General features: G+C 40.5%; 1 protein-coding gene across 2 annotated transcripts in view; it reads left to right on the forward strand.

The window, feature by feature from the left end:
- The window catches only part of ITGAV (integrin subunit alpha V), an 87,065-nt gene that overhangs the window by 47,231 nt on the left and 21,772 nt on the right, over positions 1-18,062 (forward strand). For both annotated transcript variants that reach the window (XM_073306109.2, XM_073306108.2), the window contains exons 12-22: positions 39-241; positions 2,167-2,358; positions 2,504-2,549; positions 3,566-3,673; positions 5,115-5,173; positions 6,264-6,418; positions 6,926-7,063; positions 8,143-8,210; positions 10,788-10,935; positions 13,273-13,365; positions 14,135-14,214. In XM_073306109.2, the coding sequence (XP_073162210.1) occupies positions 39-241; positions 2,167-2,358; positions 2,504-2,549; positions 3,566-3,673; positions 5,115-5,173; positions 6,264-6,418; positions 6,926-7,063; positions 8,143-8,210; positions 10,788-10,935; positions 13,273-13,365; positions 14,135-14,214 (1,290 nt within the window). The remainder of the gene's footprint in view (positions 1-38; positions 242-2,166; positions 2,359-2,503; positions 2,550-3,565; positions 3,674-5,114; positions 5,174-6,263; positions 6,419-6,925; positions 7,064-8,142; positions 8,211-10,787; positions 10,936-13,272; positions 13,366-14,134; positions 14,215-18,062) is intronic.

Genomic DNA, 18,062 nt, shown 5'->3' on the forward strand with positions numbered 1-18,062 from the left:
CTTGTGGGTGGTTGAAAGACTGTATTTTTTTTATACAGTTACACTGATTTGTTTATTGGAGCCCCCCTCTTTATGGAGCGTGGTTCTGATGGCAAGCTTCAAGAGGTGGGTCAGGTCTCCATATGCCTTCAACAAGCCTCTGGAGGTTTTCGGATTGTAAAGCTGAATGGGTTTGAGATCTTTGCGAGATTCAGCAGTTCTATTGCACCTCTGGGAGACCTGGACCAGGATGGCTTCAATGGTAGGACCTTATTTTGTGAATTATTAAATTCATAGTGAAATGTGAATTCTGAACACAAACAGATTAGACTGTTGGACACCAAGGTCTAGTCTCCCTTTGATGCATATATGCTATTCCCAAGAATGCTAACAGGAGTTACATGTGCACAACACGTAGATACTATACCAATTAAACTACAACAATGACTATTTTAAGCAGTTATATCAGTCCATGAACTTTTGTGAATAAGTACAGTAGCAACTTTGATCAAATACCTCATTCCTATAATGAGTTGGAAGGACAGCTCTGGTGAAATTTCGAGGTTTTATGATAGCAAATACAACCTCAACAAAGGATATTTCATGAAGGATTAATACATTAGGGATTATAGCTGATCTTCTAGCATTTCATTTGGTCCATAGGAAATGTTATAGTTCAGAAATAGTCAAAACAGAACAAGAAATACAAACTAGATCTAAAGAACAATATTAAAGGTGATAATCTGTCCAGGAGATTCTTCTCATGCATGAGAGGCAAAAATTTGATTTCAGGCCCAGTATTAGTGTGTATATGTTACAACTTCTTTTCATAGGAGAAAACAGTTTTAATGTTCAGCTTTTAAAGAAACGTGTTTTGCTGCTCAAAATAGTCTATGCCAGTGGTTTCAACAAAAGTGAATATTTGGACTTCTAGTTGTTAGTAACATGGAATCCTTGTGCAGAGGTAACATCTCAGCAGCCATTCAAGTACAAGTTCAATAAGACATTAGTAAGATCAAGGCTAAGAATAGTCCGGCAAAATTCTGATCATCTGACTAAATGACACAAACGGTCTTTTCTGGTTCATTTTCTACTCTGTTATGCTTTTCTGCTCAGGGTATTTTAATCAGACTTAATTCATTTGTTAGGTAACTGAACAAAATCTTCACCTTTTTAAAATTAATTCATTTACTAGGGTTTAATCATTACTATGTCTTTTCCCTAAACTCTACTGTTCCACTCTGTGATAGGGTCATTTGGTTAACATGCTTTCCATCCCAGGATGGTACAGGACCATTGTCTCTGCTGCTTTCATCAGCTCAGTGCAGATGAGTCCCAATGCCCATAAGACAACAGTACTATATTTGAGAGTTTCTTCTCAATATGCGGCTTTATATAAATTTACAGGGAGTAATGTTATAACATCTGCTAGGTGTTGTTTCATATTTTAATACTTTGGGTACCAATGGTGTTCTTGAATCAGCATGGACACTGTTAAATTCAGATTTTAGATACACTTCCAAAGTTCTGACTTGTTTTTTAGTTGTGTTTCCTGTAAGGAATCAGATTAGCATTTTGTTTACTCCCATTTATCATTCACTGCTCATATGTTTTCTCAGACTTATTGAGTTGTGGCATAATTGCATTAATTTAAAAATCTTCCTATGATATATGGCCAAACACTCATCAACATAGCATTTAGGATCTAATAACTATGTTGTACTCAGCTGGTTTAAGTATGTAGGAGCTATTAAAAATCTTGAACCCTCTGGATGAACATGATTATATTAATGAAACCTAGTTTGGTGAGTTGTCTCCAGAAGTGACCATCCTGGGTGTTTTAGGGGAAAGTGTTAAATACCCAGACTCCAGATAGGTTGAAAAAGTGCGTTTGCAGGACTGGGCCCTTCTGTGTTGCAGATAAGTCTACAGTACACGTGCTCCTTAAACATTAATTTTGGTGTCATCCCGGAAAATCTCAGGACCCTACAATTTATATAAAACAGAAAAGAGGGTGTAGATAGATACTCCTTTCAGAGAATAGTAGAGAATTATCAACTTGCTGCCATGTACTGAAATCACTCTGCTGTAACTATATTTTGCCCATGTGACTTGTTCAGTGTCAGCACAAAGAAGTTCTCTTTGTTTATATTTGGAGACATTAAGGCTCTTGCTTTTGGGTCACAGATATCGCAGTTGCTGCGCCCTATGGTGGAGAGAACAAAAGAGGGGTTGTTTACATCTACAATGGAAGAGCGACAGGTTTGAATGCGGTGCCATCTCAGATTCTTGAAGGACAGTGGGCTGCCCGTACTATGCCACCAAGCTTTGGCTACTCACTGAAAGGAGCCACTGATGTGGATAAAAATGGATATCCAGGTGCTTTTTTCTTGACTTAGCTTTAGAACAGTTGCAGTATTTTGACTACATCGCTTTGGTATGTCTGACCAACTAGTGTCCCTTTAAAAAAAAAAAAGGGGGGGGGGAATAACTCTCAAATCTAGCATTTCTGTCTCCTTTCCAGATTTGATTGTCGGAGCCTTTGGTGTTGACACAGCTGTTTTGTACAGGTAGGTGCATGGTGCATGTTCTCATGTAAGTGCAGTCAGGAGGAAAGCTCAGTGCAAATTGTAGATTACAGAGTGGAACAGAAATGAGAGTGAGTCTGAAGTTCTGTCTTGCTGCATTGCAGAATGACATGTATAAAAGTGGTTACCTCATTCTTTCCACTGTGTTAATATGCGGTCCATAATCTATTATTTGCTTCTGGCGGATGTGTCCTGAGATGAGAGAAAACACTGCATGAGCTCTTCCTCCATGGCCTCCCCTGAGTGACAGTTCTCCAGAGGCCTGCAGGTGTAGAATGCTGCTGCCTGGTGAGATGTGCAAACCTGCTCTCATCCTTGACAGTTCTGCGAGCTCCTGACTCATTAAGGGGAACTCCTCTGATGAGAGAGGGGCAGAGTGGGGCATTTTCTGAGGCCAGAGTATTAACTTGAGCACAAAAAAGTTTATGGCTGCTTCACGAAAAAGGGAAATAACTTTCTCTCCTCAGAGAAAGGGGGAGAAGGGGAGGAATTGCAGCAGAGTGCCAACTCATTTTCTGATCTGCTTCTGGAGCCATGAAGCTGTTCCCTGCCCCTTACCCAGGGTGTAAAGTTACAATAGAACCATTAGGAATCTAGTTTAAAAGTATCATTAAGGTTCTTCAGTTCTGCGTGTATTCACTCAAGTTCTTTGGAGGAGACTGATCTCATTCCACTCCCTTCTCTGTTCCCTCTACTTGTCTAGCATATGCCTCTTCTTGATTCATTCTGACGTTTTGGTAGTACTGATGTGAGAGTCCACAGCTCCTGGTATCTGGGGCAGCTTTTCTTTAACTCTCTGCCCCATCTACTCTCCATCTCTTTGAATTCAATGAAAAAACTTCTCGTATCTTTTCCCATCTGCTGCTCTATCATTACATTCTGTATCTATTATTTTTGGCTTTACTTAATGTATAACATTTTTCATACTATGAAGAATTTTGTGATGTAGTGTTATGAGTGTCATCGTTCACACAAATTTTATTTACTTTCATCTTCAGGGCTAGACCAGTTATCAGTGTAAACGCCGGCCTAGAAGTTAACCCGACCATTCTAAATCCTGAGGAAAAAATCTGTGAACTGCCAGATACTGGTGTGAAAGTTTCCTGGTAAAGTGGTTTGTTTTTACTTCTACCCTCTCGGCCTTGAGAGTTTAACTAATAAACAGATTTTAAAAAATGGAACTAGATTTTCTGAATGGCTAGGCAAAGCAAAGCAAACACACTTAGGGCTTGAGCCAATGCCATTAAAATCGATGGAAAGACTCCCAGTGACTTCAGTGGACTTTGGATTTGATCCTCACTTTTCACCTTTCATTCACAGATGGCACTATTTCCACTGAATAGAGTAAAATCTCTGCAATTAAATCAGCTCAGAGCTGAACAGCTGTATATCAGTGAAAATAAGAGAGTCCTCAGTTTCCTTTTGGAAATTTCTACAGGTCCTGGGTTCCCAACGAATGTCAGCACCAATGTTCTGCATCTTGTGCATGAATGCTTGTATAATCGCTTGCAAAGTTATTGCATAAACATTTAATATTACTGATAAGAATTAATTCATTGTTCAGGAAAGTAAGAGACCACGAAGGTCGGTCTGAGCCGGGTGTGTTGGGACCAGATGTCTTGCAAACTCCCTCTAGCAGTTCTGTTTTAACAATTCAGTTCTAGACTGCAGTCACCCTGCCTTTTTAGGCCTGGACTCCTCAAAGCCCAGGCTGCCAGTTGTTTCCCACTGTGGAGTGCTTTAACAATTTAGGTCAGCAACCCCAGCTCACTTTCATTTCTGGTCTACAGCACAATTTGAACTGTGATCTTCACAAATGAATATTATTAGGCTAATCAAGCTCTAAAGGCTCTGCATTTCTACCGTCACTGTACATCTTGAAGTTTTAAATTGTTACAGTGGTAAGACCTATTCCCCAGTCAACAATGACCCTTCAGTGTAGAAGTGTCCTGAGCTGAATAAACTGCTATATGCGTTCTCCACAATCGTGTTTAAGGTTGATGACTCTCTCTGGTACTTCAGTCCCCAGAACTATAATACTGCAAGGTTTACTTCCTAACCCTAAAGAGTCGCTGCCCAACATGCTTCAGGTATTCTTGTACCCCCCGCCCTTGAAAACCTCCCCAACATTAAACTTCCCCATATGGAAAGAACATCATCCATATCTTCTGAAATTCCCAGTTTTCTCCCAGGTTAGGAGTGCAGATTGAGAGCAATGCATTGAGTTTTCTACCTGCTCCAGTTGGGGTGAAAAAACACATGACCTGTTTTTGTATATTCACTTGTCCTCATAAATGGAGAAGGAGCAGGGCAGGTTTTGGACAGTGCCCCATGACCCCACTGGAATGAGATGGGACAAAAGAAACAGTCATGAATCTGTTCTGGTTTCTTTGGCTATGAGGATTGAACTTTGGGAGTGGACTGGGTTTGGAGTCTCTCTTTTTTTTTTAAACTTTGAACTGGGAAAGTTATGGGAGAGCACTTTTAAACCACATTCTGCTGAAAAATATGTAATCAAATATGCTTTTTGAAATATTTTTTAAACAGCTTTAAAGTAAAGTTCTGCTTAACAGCTGATGGCAAAGGAAAGCTCCCGAATAAACTCAGTAAGTTTTACTGTTTTAAAAAATGTCAATATTTTCAAATTGTCTGTAAACATGAATCCTGGTCATAACTGTTTCTTAATCAGTGAAATAATTGCTTTTTCAGTATAGAGCTTGATCCTTCCCAGTGCTGAGCCCCTTTAGACACCCTTCAAGTTATTCGGAAGTGAAGTCCCAGTTCAGCAGTGAATTTAAATATCTATTATACTTTAAGCATATTAGGTCCTACGAAATTGAATGGGCTTTAAGCATGTGCTTAAGTGGGCTTGCTGAATTGAGGTCTGACAGCACTTGTCATCTGGCAGGATCAAGCTCTTTAGCTGTATCTACAAAAGGGAATTTTAGATAAATAGTTCCCTCGACTATATTAATAGAACTAACAGTGGAGATGGTAATTCAGATGCTAAGGGCCTAATCCAACTCCCATTCAAGTCAATGGAAAGACTCTCATTGGCATGGATGGGAATCGGATCAGGAATCGGACCAGTTTCAATAAAAAATTCATTCTAAGAGGCTTGTATGGTGGCTCTATGTAGATTTTTGCAGTGCAACAGACTGATGGTTTCTGGCTGATTATACTGCCACTTACAGGAAACTTTCAGTGTTTTCTACGTAATGTGTGGCTAATAGATATATCTGGCAAGGTTTATGTAGAAGAAAATGTATTGTATTTTTAAGTTGTGGGATCCATATCAAATATATTAAGCTATGATTAGATTAGTAATAATAAAACTGGAGGATATATATTGTGGATGTAAGATTGCTGCTGTCTCTGGAAAAAATCCTGACTTCTGCTTTCATAAAGAAATCCCAATATAGAGGCAAACCTATTACTTGAAGATTTGTCTTCAAAAATAATATGCTTACACTGTTGAGCAGAAGATTTGAGGTCTCATTTTAGCACAATATCAACCTCTGTTACAATATTGTGATGACAGATTTAGTACTTGAAAGAAATACAAGTTTTTAAGAGGGCACAGCTGTTAGATTGCCATTACAGCTGAAGTCCACTTGTGACTTATTAGCTGAGAGGAACCTGCTATGCATACGGGTGGTCAAGAAATTCCTAACTCAAATGCTTTGGATTTGATAGCCTTCCAAGTGGAGCTGCTGTTGGATAAACTTAAGCAAAAAGGAGCCTTAAGGAGAGCTCTGTTTCTCCACAACAAACAGCCTGGTCACTCTAAGAATATGACTGTTGTCAAAGGAGGCACAATGCGTTGTGAGGAACTTCAGGCTTTTTTGAGGGTAAGAGGTCACTTCAATTAAACTTTTAGGGCAAATGTCTTTTGCCATATTGCACACATTGAATAAAGAGCTGTAATTACCAGAGTTGTTGTTGTTTGCCCTGAATTATTATTGCTATAGAAGGAGGATGGTTTTGTGATTAAAACACTGGGCTGGGTTTGGAGAGCCAGTTCTCAGCCCTGCCTCAGACTTCCTATGCGTCCTTGGGGAAATCATTTAAATCTCTCTGTGTGCCTCAATTTCCCATCTGTAAAATGGACATTCTAACACTAACATTGTCTGTCTTGTATATTTAGATTGTAAGTTCTTTAGAGCTGGGATTTTCTCTTTGTTTGTAGAGTAGCTAGCATAATGGGGCTCTGATCTTGGTTTGGGACTCCGGGTGCATAATACAACCAATAAATAATAATAGTACCCAATACTGGTAGGCTTTTGATTTGAATCCAGTGCGCCTCTGGGTTCTTTTTGTTGTGATTTAAGAATGACCTGAATCATTTCTCCCCTCAGGATGAATCTGAGTTTAGAGACAAACTTACTCCGATCACTGTTTTTATGGAATATCGGTTGGATTACAAAACAGCCACAGACTCATCTGGATTACAGCCCATCCTCAACCAGTTCACTCCTGCTAACATTAGCAGACAGGTATATTCCTGACAGTTTTTGGTTAAACATTATAGACAATGTTTTTAGCCTTTGGTGCCTAAATCCACATAATGTTAAACTAGTGGCCTTATTTTTTGAAACACTTCTGAAAATATCAGGACACCTAAATATGGATATAGGGGTCTAGCTGTAGGCACTGAATTTTGAAAATGTTTTCCAAATACACGTATGTATTTTTTTTCCTCTTTTTTATACGTTACTTTTTGGCATTAGACACACCCTAATCTTTAGAGCTGAGCTTCTTTTTCACCCATCGTATTTAGCTGTATTACAGAAAACAGAGGTCAAGTCAGCATCAGGCATGCTGGTCTAGAAGGGTGAGAGCTTTTAATCCATTTTCTCATTTTGAACTGCTGTACGTGACATACCTATGTGAAGTTTCCAGGGAGAGGAAAGAGTAAGTTACTCACTGCAGCATGTAGTTCACTCCTGCAGCTTATTGGTGTTTGTAGATCAGTGAGCACTCCTCCTCCCTTTTTAACCCGATACCTCAAAAGATGCAGTCACCTCTGAAAATTTTTTTGCTGTTTCCCATTCTGGAGCACAGTGTTCCTAGAAATTATTCTGATCTTATGCTGCCTACAGTCTCATGCTTACATTTTTATAAGTTTCTACAGATGCTCTGTAGACTAGTAATTTGTCCTTGCGGTTCTTTCAAACAACTTAATTTAATTTCTACCTTTTTATTCCAAGCTTTGCACAGAGAGCATAGTGGAGATGTGACAATAAAGAAACAGATATGATTTATATAAGATGATCTGCAAATACGATAGATAACTGCAGACATTGGCTTATTATATAGTGGGCAAGTGTAAAAGAATTATAAAAAGAATTATATAGTGGGCAAGTGTAAAAGGGGCATACAGCATGCATAAAAACTGTTTGTTTCTTTTTTCATAATTTATGTATATAGAGACAAGTAAACAGTTCCCCTAATTAGAATTGTTCCAAAAAAGCCTTTGAAAAAAGCAGTGATAAGGGAATTGTGCTGATGAAGATACATGTATGAATTAATGGGCTGAACTTATTAAAGCCATATGTATTTGATTTTTGCATAGACACATATCCTGCTGGACTGTGGTGAAGATAATATCTGCAAACCAAAATTGCAGGTTGCAGTACGCAGGTAAATTTCAGTGTTGGGTGAACTGGAAAAATAAACACCTAATAAATACTATGGAATAATACTATTGGGAAAGGTAAACTTCCTATGTAAGGCTCCAACCCTACATAGATCTTGTGTACTGTGAGTAGTCCCATTGAATGGAATGAAATTAAATCATTGGGAGTACTCAGAGTGTAAAATTTAAGCATGTGCGTAAGTTGTTTTTGCTGGATCATGGCCTAAGGGAACCTGTTTTCCCATTGTGACTGAGTGCTGTTAACATAAATGAGTTGTGAGGAGAGACTAAATTCCTGTGAAGACACTGTGGCTGCATGTATATAGTCGTAATTGTCTCAGCTAAAGTGAAAACATGTGACAAGGAAAGCAGAGCATGTAGAATCTTCGGCTACAAACCAAAGGGCTATACCACAGTTTCATTAGCTGCTACTAGACGCAGTTAGACACATGAGAAGGTGTGATTTTTATCCAGCAGAGGGCAATCGTACATGCATGCATGAGTATGTACACATATACACACCCCATTAGGTGGCAAAGTTTGCGGATGATACAAAATTACTCAAGACTAAGTCCAAAGCTGACTGCAAAAAGTTGCAAAAAGTTACAAAGGGATCTCACTCAGCTGTGTGACTGGGAAACAAAGTGGCTGATGCAGTGCAAAGTAATTCATATAGGAAAACATAACCCCAGCTCTACATACAAAATGATGGGGTCTTAATTAGCTGTTACTACTTAAGAAAGAGATCTTGTAGTCACTGTGGATAGTTCTCTGAAAACATCTGCTCGGTATGCAGTGGCAATCAAGAAAGCGAACTCTGTAAGGAACCATTAGGAAAGGAATAGATAATAAGACAGAAAATATTATAATGCCATTACAGTAGAACCTCAGAGTTACAAACACGAGAGTTACAAACTGACTGGTCAGCCACACACCTCATTTGGAATCAGAAGTATGCAATCAGATAGCGCACACGCACGCGCGCACACACACACACACACAAATTGTACAGTGCTGTTAAATGTAAACTACTAAAAAAAATGAAGGGAAAGTTTAAAAAAAAAGATTTGACAAGTTAAGGAAACTGTTCGTGTTGTGTTTTTTTTTTTTCCATTTAAATTAAGAGGGTTAAAAGCAGCATTTTTCTTCTGCATAGTAAAGTTTCAAAGCTGTATTAAGTCAATGTTCAGTTGTAAACTTCTAAAAGAACAATCCTGAACTTTGGTTCAGAGTTATGAACATTTCAGAGTTATGAACAAGCTGTTCCTAACTTTGAGGTTCTACTGTATATAAATGCATGGAATGCTCACATCTTGAATACTTCGTACAGTTCTGGTCACCGCATCTCAAAAAAAATATTTTAGAATTGGAAAAAATACAGAGAAGGGCAACAAAAATTATTAGGGGTATGGAACAGCTTCCACATGAGTAGAGATTTAAATGACTGTGTCTGTTCAATTTAGAAAAGAGATGATTAAGGAGGAAGATGATAGAGGTCTATAAAATCATAAATGATGTGGAGAAAGTGAATAAAGTGTTATTTACCCCTTCACATTACACAAGAACCATGGATCACCCAATGAAAGTAATAGGCAGCAGGTTTAAAACAAACATAAGGAAATACTTCTTCACACAACACACAGTCAACCTGTGGAACTCATTGCCAAGGGTGTTGTGAAGGCCAAAAGTATAACTGGTTTAAAAAAAGAGAGAGATAAGTTCATGGAGGATAGGTCCATCAATGGCTGTTAGCCAAGATGGTCAGGGACACAAACCTGTGCTCTGGGTATCCCTAAACCTCTGCTTGCCAGAAGCTGGGATAGGACAACAGGGAACTGATCACTTGATAATTGTCCTGTTCTGTTCATTCCCTCTGTAGCACCTCGCATTGGCAACTGTTGGAAGACAGAACACTGGGCTAGGTGGAGTATTGGTTTGACCCAGTATGGCCATTCTTATACTCTTACGCTTGAGAAATTTTATACCAATTCAGAGAAAATTTGGGTCCCTTATAGTTTATATGCAACATTTTCAAAGATTATTTAGGGGAAATCTTTTACATTTATCTGGAATTATTAGAAAGTGATATAAATGTGTGTGTGTTTTTTGAAGATGCTGTTTGCGGCTCTGTAGTTAACTTTTAAGTTGAGTTTGGCACTGTGTGTGTGTGTGTGTACCTTTATATATAAAAAGCATGTTTGTGGTTATTAAAATGGCAAGGGCATACATAGGGATCTGGCCCTTATCATTGATCTGCTGTTCTGCCGTTAGGAAGTGTGTGTGGTGTTGTGGTTTGTTTGTTTGTTTTTTAATTGACAAAATGCTTTGTCAGGGACAGTTCCTCCTAATGATATTTCATATTTGCTCCATTATTGCCAGTGACATTGTATCTTTTCCCCTTTAAAATGCATTGCAAGTTGTATTTTTTGAGCTATAAAACATTTATTGCAAGGTAACTGCGGTGACCCCTAATGCTCTAGTGCAATGTCAGAATGCCTCTTGTTTCTGTAAATCCTAACTGTTAAGCATAACTACTTTATGTGAACACAGTATTCACTTTTGCACTTGCTGTGCTTGCTCAGTGATCAGAAGCAGATCTATATTGGTGATGACAATCCTTTAACCCTGATTGTCGATGCCCAGAACCAAGGGGAAGGAGCATATGAAGCCGAACTCTTTGTTATCATTCCACCCCAAGCAGACTTCATTGGTGTTGTTCGTAACAATGCGGTAAGTTTCTAACTTGCTTTCTTCCTGTGACTAGTCCTGTTGCATTTACTCATGTGGAGGTTTGCAGGAATGGGCTCTTAGTGCTGCACAAGCTTCAGTCTTTAACTAAGCCTAAAAATTCAAGTGTTTACCCAGACCTCTTGGCTGTGTAAAACTGGACTGGAGCTTTCATTAGAACGGATGTCCTTGCAGGAATTCTGTGGTACAGTACTTACTTTGTTTCTGGTTAATGTGAAAGTGTAGCTGTAGCTCACGAAAGCTCATGCTCAAATAAATGGGTTAGTCTCTAAGGTGCCACAAGTCCTCCTTGTCTTTTTGCGGATACAGACTAATACGGCTGCTACTCTGAAACTTTATCTACAGTGACACTTATGTTTCTGGTAGCAGATGAAACCAGAAAGTCGAAGCAATGTGTGGGAAATATTAAAACCACAACTTTCTAATGAATTGTTCTGGCCTCCCAGCACACACTCTCTTGCTTGCCTTATGTAGTTTTGTGCACTCCAAGCATATATGTCAGTAGCACAACACACTATTTTACATTTTAGGAACGAGTTCCCAAAAGTAAGCTATTCTAAGAGGGGCTCTAGATCACCAGTTATTAGACTGGGTGCACTAATATTCTCCTGCTCTAAACTCTCACTAGCTTGGTCCCAGAAATTACAGATATTCTGTGTTAGCCTTCCAATTAGTTAGGTGATCACAATAACTTTGAAATTGGCCGAGCAGATGCGTAGCTGGAACTTCAAAGCTGAATTATTCTGATTCAGGAGAGAGGTGTTAAGCAACGATGGATAGACTGCACACAGACGCAGTGAATACATACAAATTATTTCTGGCACAGGTCTTTGAACAACACCTTTGCTAATTAATTTATATTCAGACTCAGCATTTCATATCCTGGGTAAAGAGCTGAGCAAATCTAAGAGACAAAGAATAATATCTGGGTTCTGCTGCTCCCTCCCTGCCACACAAGTGAAGAACAAAGGGAAAAATCAAAGAGTGGATTCTGCTGGAAATTTTGTAACTGCAGAATCCTCATAAATTAAGGGGCTTCAGTTCTCTTGGGCACATGGAGTATTTGGGATTGACTTTTAACTGCTGCCCCCATAGCCTTCTGAGATGTTTGTATTTCTTGGAAGGAACACACAGATTCTCTAAATGTGTTTTCGTTGGCATCACACTTGCACAGGCACAAGCAACCAATCTCTAAGCACCAATGCTGATTCTTGAAGCTTCTGTGAAGTTTCCCAGCAGTGCTTTGCCTTAGAGAGTGCTTAGATCCCACTGTGCTTCCAGAACTTCCCCCATCCTAGTTTTCTCTCAACAGTTAGGCCTTTGACCTATAGGATTGTTTAAAATGGCCACGAAGTTGGAGAATGCTGAGATAAATCAGTAAATGCTATTTTTGCCATGAGTCCTTGCAACCTAGACTGACTGGATTGCTCTCCTTCTGATGTCTTGTACATGGTGACCTCTGATGTGTCAACACACATGCACTGTCCTCCTACCCTCAACTAGTCAGCCCAGGGAGGAGGAACAGCCCTCAACAGCTGAAGAATCCTAGGTTTAGTTGGACTGCCAGGATGCTAAGACAAAGCTTACCTTTGATGCAAGTTATCACACTTCTTTGATAGCCAGGGTCTGTAGGATGCACAAAATGAAGTTGGATTATCCCTCTTCCACACTTGTAAAGAGAGCACCTGCTCTTAAGAAAGAGGGGCGGGGGGAATCCTTTTGTTTAAGCCTCCTCAGCTCTGTTGTTATTCACTGTCATAGTGGGCACCACTCCTTTAGTCCCATATGATAGTGTGCCTCTGGGTATCCTGGGTCATACTTCAAATGGCATATTCAGAGAGGTTTGCCTTCTGCTACCCTAGATCTGTTGTCTGTTAACTTGTGCGCTGTGGACTCTCTGATAAGGACTGCTTCTGAGGAGCTACTGACTTTTCATAGCATTTTGCCTTCAAAGACTTGTCTCTCTTAAAGTGGAATATTAAGAGACTAACTCCCCTGTGAAAAAATCATAAGTACTTCACATAGGTGTGGAGAACTCAACCTGAGAAATACTTGAGGCCTCAAAAATCATTATTGCTACCCAATATGAGTAGGAGTATTAGACTTTTATACTGTATATTCGAGAAAAACAGAACACTTCTACCTCGTGAGGTTTTCACCTCCGGATTTTTTTCAGAGCTGTTTGCTACTAGATTGTATTAAGATTGGCCAGTAATATTTAAATTAATGCAACTTGCTTGCAATTTTTTCCTGTCTTTCATACTGATGCCAGAAAATATTGCACTGTTCTTCTTTAAGCTGTGTCTGTTTTTATTGCAGGCTTTAGCACGGCTATCCTGTGCATTTAAAACTGAGAATCAAACTCGCCTGGTGGTCTGTGACCTTGGAAATCCCATGAAGGCTGGGACTAAAGTAAGTTAAATGTGTGGCTGGGGTTTAAAAGAGGTCGGAAGATGACTATTCATATTAATTGAGGAAGATGCGCACTCATACTGCTAGAAGATACAATCTCATTGACATTTAGATCTCAAAATATATTTTAAGCCACCCACATGTTAGAGTAGTTCAAAGAAAACATTCCGAAAATTGGCTGCCAGTTTGCCAGTAAACTAAGGTCTGAAAAAAATGTACGTGGTTTTTATGATGCAACTTTACCTAGAATTATTCTGTAATGATTCTAAGCACTGTTTATATAGCACTTTTCACCCATAAATCTCGAGGCCATTTACATGAGGGAATACATGTCACTTCCAACCATTTTGAGGATGGGGACGCTGAGGTGCAGAGAGAGTAAGTGATTCACTGCATGACCGTGGTTGAATTAGTACAAACTCAGAATTGAATCTTATTTTCTTGACTCCCAGGCACTTGTCCAGTTTACTAGACCATGCTGCCTCCTGGTGCAGCACATGGGGTCTGGGAATATGTAAAAACAACTGTGGGAATGTGAAGCAAATTTTACTTTTTCTCTGGGGCAGCAGTATGACAACTCAACCTCAACCAAGTGAGAGAGGCACACTTGTTCAGTTGGATGCCCTTAATGCTAGTTCAGCCTGCCTTCGCTTCCTCTGTGACCCCCTGCCTTGTGCAATTTCAGTGACAAATAGTAGTGCTGAGCACTTTTTGTTATGAACTTGAGTCTGTTTCCACTAAACCTTGGTCACTTGGTTTTGTTTCTAAGCTATTAGCTGGCCTGCGTTTCAGTGTGAATCAGCAGTCAGAGATGGACACCTCCGTGAAGTTTGACTTACAAATCAGAAGGTATGGAAGTAGATGCTAACACCACGCCTCCCAATCTACTTTACACTGTAGCTAGCACTGATTAGATACCTTGGTAAATGATGAAGCTATGAACTGATCATTTACAATTTAGTTCTGAGCTAATTTCTTCCTTTCTGTCTCATAAATGTTTTATCATGGATTTAACTTGCTTTAAAACACTTCTCTATTTGTAATGTAGGGAAAAGGTCAGTTCTGTTTGTATGCAGTTGATTTTCCTTTCACATGATGTGGCACAAATGAAATGGTGCTATTTAGTGACAATGGGTACAAAACCAGGAAAGATATTTGAAGCAGAGCTTAATATTTTGCATTCTGGGTTCAGTTTGGATCTCTTCTTCACACATGCAGTGCCAAAATGTGAAACAACGTGTTCATTTGAAGGACTAGCAGCAGCCTCTGTTTTAAAAATGACCTTTGCTTGGACACTCCAGTCCTTCTATGGGTACGTCTGCACTGCAGCTTGAAGTGTGATTGCAGCTGGGTTAGGCACACCTGCGCTAGCTGTAATCTAGTGACCAAGGTACAAATAGCAGCGAAGGCGTGGGCTTCAACTTGGGCTGTACGAGCCGGCCTGGAACGCTGGGTATGTACTTGTATTGCCAGCCCGAGCTGGCATCCGTGCTGCTGTATCGTCACTGCTACTTTTAGCTGTGCTAGCTAGATTAAAGCTAGTGCAGTTACACCGACCTGAGGCTCGGTAGTACCTCCCATTCCTCTGCAGGCATGCTCTTAAGAGCATGTTAGGCCCAGCTTGTATGTCTAATGAACTTGTGACTGTGGGAGGTGCTACTCCATGCCAGGGCTATTCACCTATGCTGTTGAGAGCAGAGACTATTTCTATGTGTGTGTGTGTTTTGTACAGCCCCTAGCACAACCAGGCCTAGAACCTGAATGGTGACTTCTGGGCAATACTATAAAAATAGTAAATATATCAGGAGCATATGAATGGAGTAGATTTATGTGCTTGCTGGAGAAAACACACAGGCCTCCTGTGATGCATAGTCAATGGGAATCTATCTCTCTGGTTATGATTTTTACACCTCCTTAAGTTAACTCCAAGCTTCAAATGTAGCACTTTGTCCTTGAGGCATCATGTGACTTTGTCACACTCCTTGGGGACTTTGTCCCCAGAACCCAATGAATGGATTACTCTCACACATATATGCATTTTCCCTCTCCAAAACTGATAATAAGAATAATAATTTTAGTGGCAGCAGTTTGCCTTGGTGATCAAAGGCTTTGCAGCACTACAAACCCTTTGATCTCACATAGCTGTCTGGTTCAGTTTTATTCCCATCCTTTCTATCAGCCAATGTACTGTTGCTTCTGGCCAGTGGCATATAACTCTAGCTCACCTCCCTTGGAAAAGGTGGGCACCACTGAGCCTCCTAGCTTCTCCCTCCCTCAAAGGTGAGAGCAATCACCAAGGCACCTGGTTCCCTCCATCAGAGGAATAACAGTCCCTGCCGATCCTCTTTCCCCAGCTTCCTCCACACAGAAGTGTGGGGGGGTTGGGTGGGGGAGGAAGGAGCAATACTTCTGATGGAGAGAGGGGGAGCTGCTACAGCACCTCCCAGGTCCCACCTCAAGAAACTCGCCTACCTGACTTCTGATTGCCACCTCCCTCAAAAAATATCCCCCACCACCTACCTCTGATAGCTCCCCCACCCTTTTCACCCCTGATCCCTCAGTAGGGCAATCAGTTGTGAGGAAATGAACTGAGTCAGCAACCCAAGCATAATATACTACAAGTTAAAATAAGGGAGAAATGCAAGTTTTATGTAACTGTTTCAGAGGGCAAGCACAACAGGATAGAAATTGCTTCTGCAGAATGTGAGAGAGGAACTGCAGCATTTAGTGACATGTGACAGGTCCAAGTAATATGACAGACGTGTCCCACTTATCTAGTCTGTGCCTTTCGCTGCACTCAGAGGTGTGCACTGCATGTCAAAAAATGGCTTCCAAGTCAAAAAAATGGCTGTAACACTCCCAACGGTGACACAAGAAGGGATGTACCAACCTCAGGGCAGACTGTTTAAAAACCAGGGCACAAATCCCAAACTGGTTGTGAGATCTAAACGTAGATTTCACCAACAAACTGTACCAAGTGCAAACTCCTCAGGCACTTTAACAGCCTTAACGCAGAGTCACAGACAGTCCCCTTGAGTACTCTGATCTGTATCGCCACCTGGGCGAGCATATTTCTGTGATAGATGTCTCCTTATACCAAGGATCACAGCAATATTCAGGTTACTCCTGCTCCCAAAGGACCAATCACTTACCACAGGTCAATTGCACTTACAGTCTCACACCACTGACTGTACTTGTAGACAATCCTGTAATAAACTATATGAAGATTTATTAAACAGGAAAAGGAAACAGAATTATTACCAGGTTAAAGCAAGCAGACACAGACACGAATGAGTTAGTTTTAGGTTTCAAACAGTAATATAGGCTTTTATAACGAGCAAGCTCTACGTGACCTTTAAAGCTAACCTATGCTTCAGCTGGGGATCTCTTGTTTATGCCTAGAAACACCTCCCCCTCCCTGATTCCAAGCAGCATGGAGATACCTATTTGCTTGGTTTGGGGTTTTTAGAAACACCTCCCCCTCCTGCCACGTGCTCTGAGCTGCAAACTCAGCTAATGGGTGGAATCCATTTGTATGACTCATATTCTTGGGGAGGAGAGCAGAACAACAACAAGAGTCTTCAGTCCTTTTGTTGAGGGTTTCTCAGTCCAGACATACGGAGTTTTCAGTTGCAAGATCCGACCAAAGCCCCTCTGGTATGGTGGGTCTCCTCTTTCAGAAGGAGCATAAGAAACTTCTGCAGAAGAGCAGTTCCCTGCACTAATTAATGTCCCTCTCCTATATGGCGAGAATCACAAAGGCCCACAATAAAACTGCTCACATATTACCGTATGGAACATAGATACTGCAAGTAAGATGAATGCATGCAGCAACTCTCGTCTGAACACTTTCTTAAAGTTCTAAAAATTTATCAATATTAACCCACAAGTGAGCCATACAGATTCCAGCTATGTATCTGTTAGTGTCCAGTTGAGACACGAGCACCATGACATGAGCTGTCACCTGGTCCACCAATGTCACAGGTACGACCCGGCATCCAAAAGGGTATGACGATTGCTGTTTAGGAGGAAAATATTACTCTGCTACATGTAATTTGTAATTACAACAGCTGTGAAGAAAATAGAGAAAATTTAGGAAATCCTTACAAAGGAGGCAATGTGCTGTAGTGGATAGAGCACTGGTCTAGGATTCTATTCCCAGCTCTGCCACTGGCTTATTGGATGACCTGGGGCATCCTCTCTCTGCCTCAGTTTCCCCTTCTGTAAAATAGGGATAAAGATGATGAAACGCTTTTATATCGGAGCTAGGAAAGTGCTAGATTGTATTGGTATGAGTAATCCTAGCATTTATAAGTGAAAACTGCTCTATGATCTAGTACACCCTTCTGTAGGTTTTAAATATAGGGTCAATCCTCAGCAGTGCCTAGCTGATGTTTAGTGTAGCTGTGGCAGGGGATGAGGTATGCAGAGATGACTTTTAAGGCACTTTTCTGCTTCCCCAACACTGGGGCTAGGTGAAGGCCACACCAGCCCTTGGGCAAGTTAGAGCGGCCTAAGGGCTAGATAGGGGCAGTTATGTAGCAATGATCACTGGAGTGCATTTTGCTCTCACCCTGCCTCCTCTAGCCCTTCAATTGTCCCTTATGCTAAGGAGAGTTAAAGTGGAAGGGCTGGCATAGTCAGCTACACCAGCTTTATGCCATTTGTTTTTTCCATGCAAGTAGAGTATTTAGGGC

Source organism: Lepidochelys kempii, chromosome 11 (assembly GCF_965140285.1).
Source record: "Lepidochelys kempii isolate rLepKem1 chromosome 11, rLepKem1.hap1, whole genome shotgun sequence".
Lineage (NCBI taxonomy): Eukaryota > Metazoa > Chordata > Testudines > Cheloniidae > Lepidochelys > Lepidochelys kempii.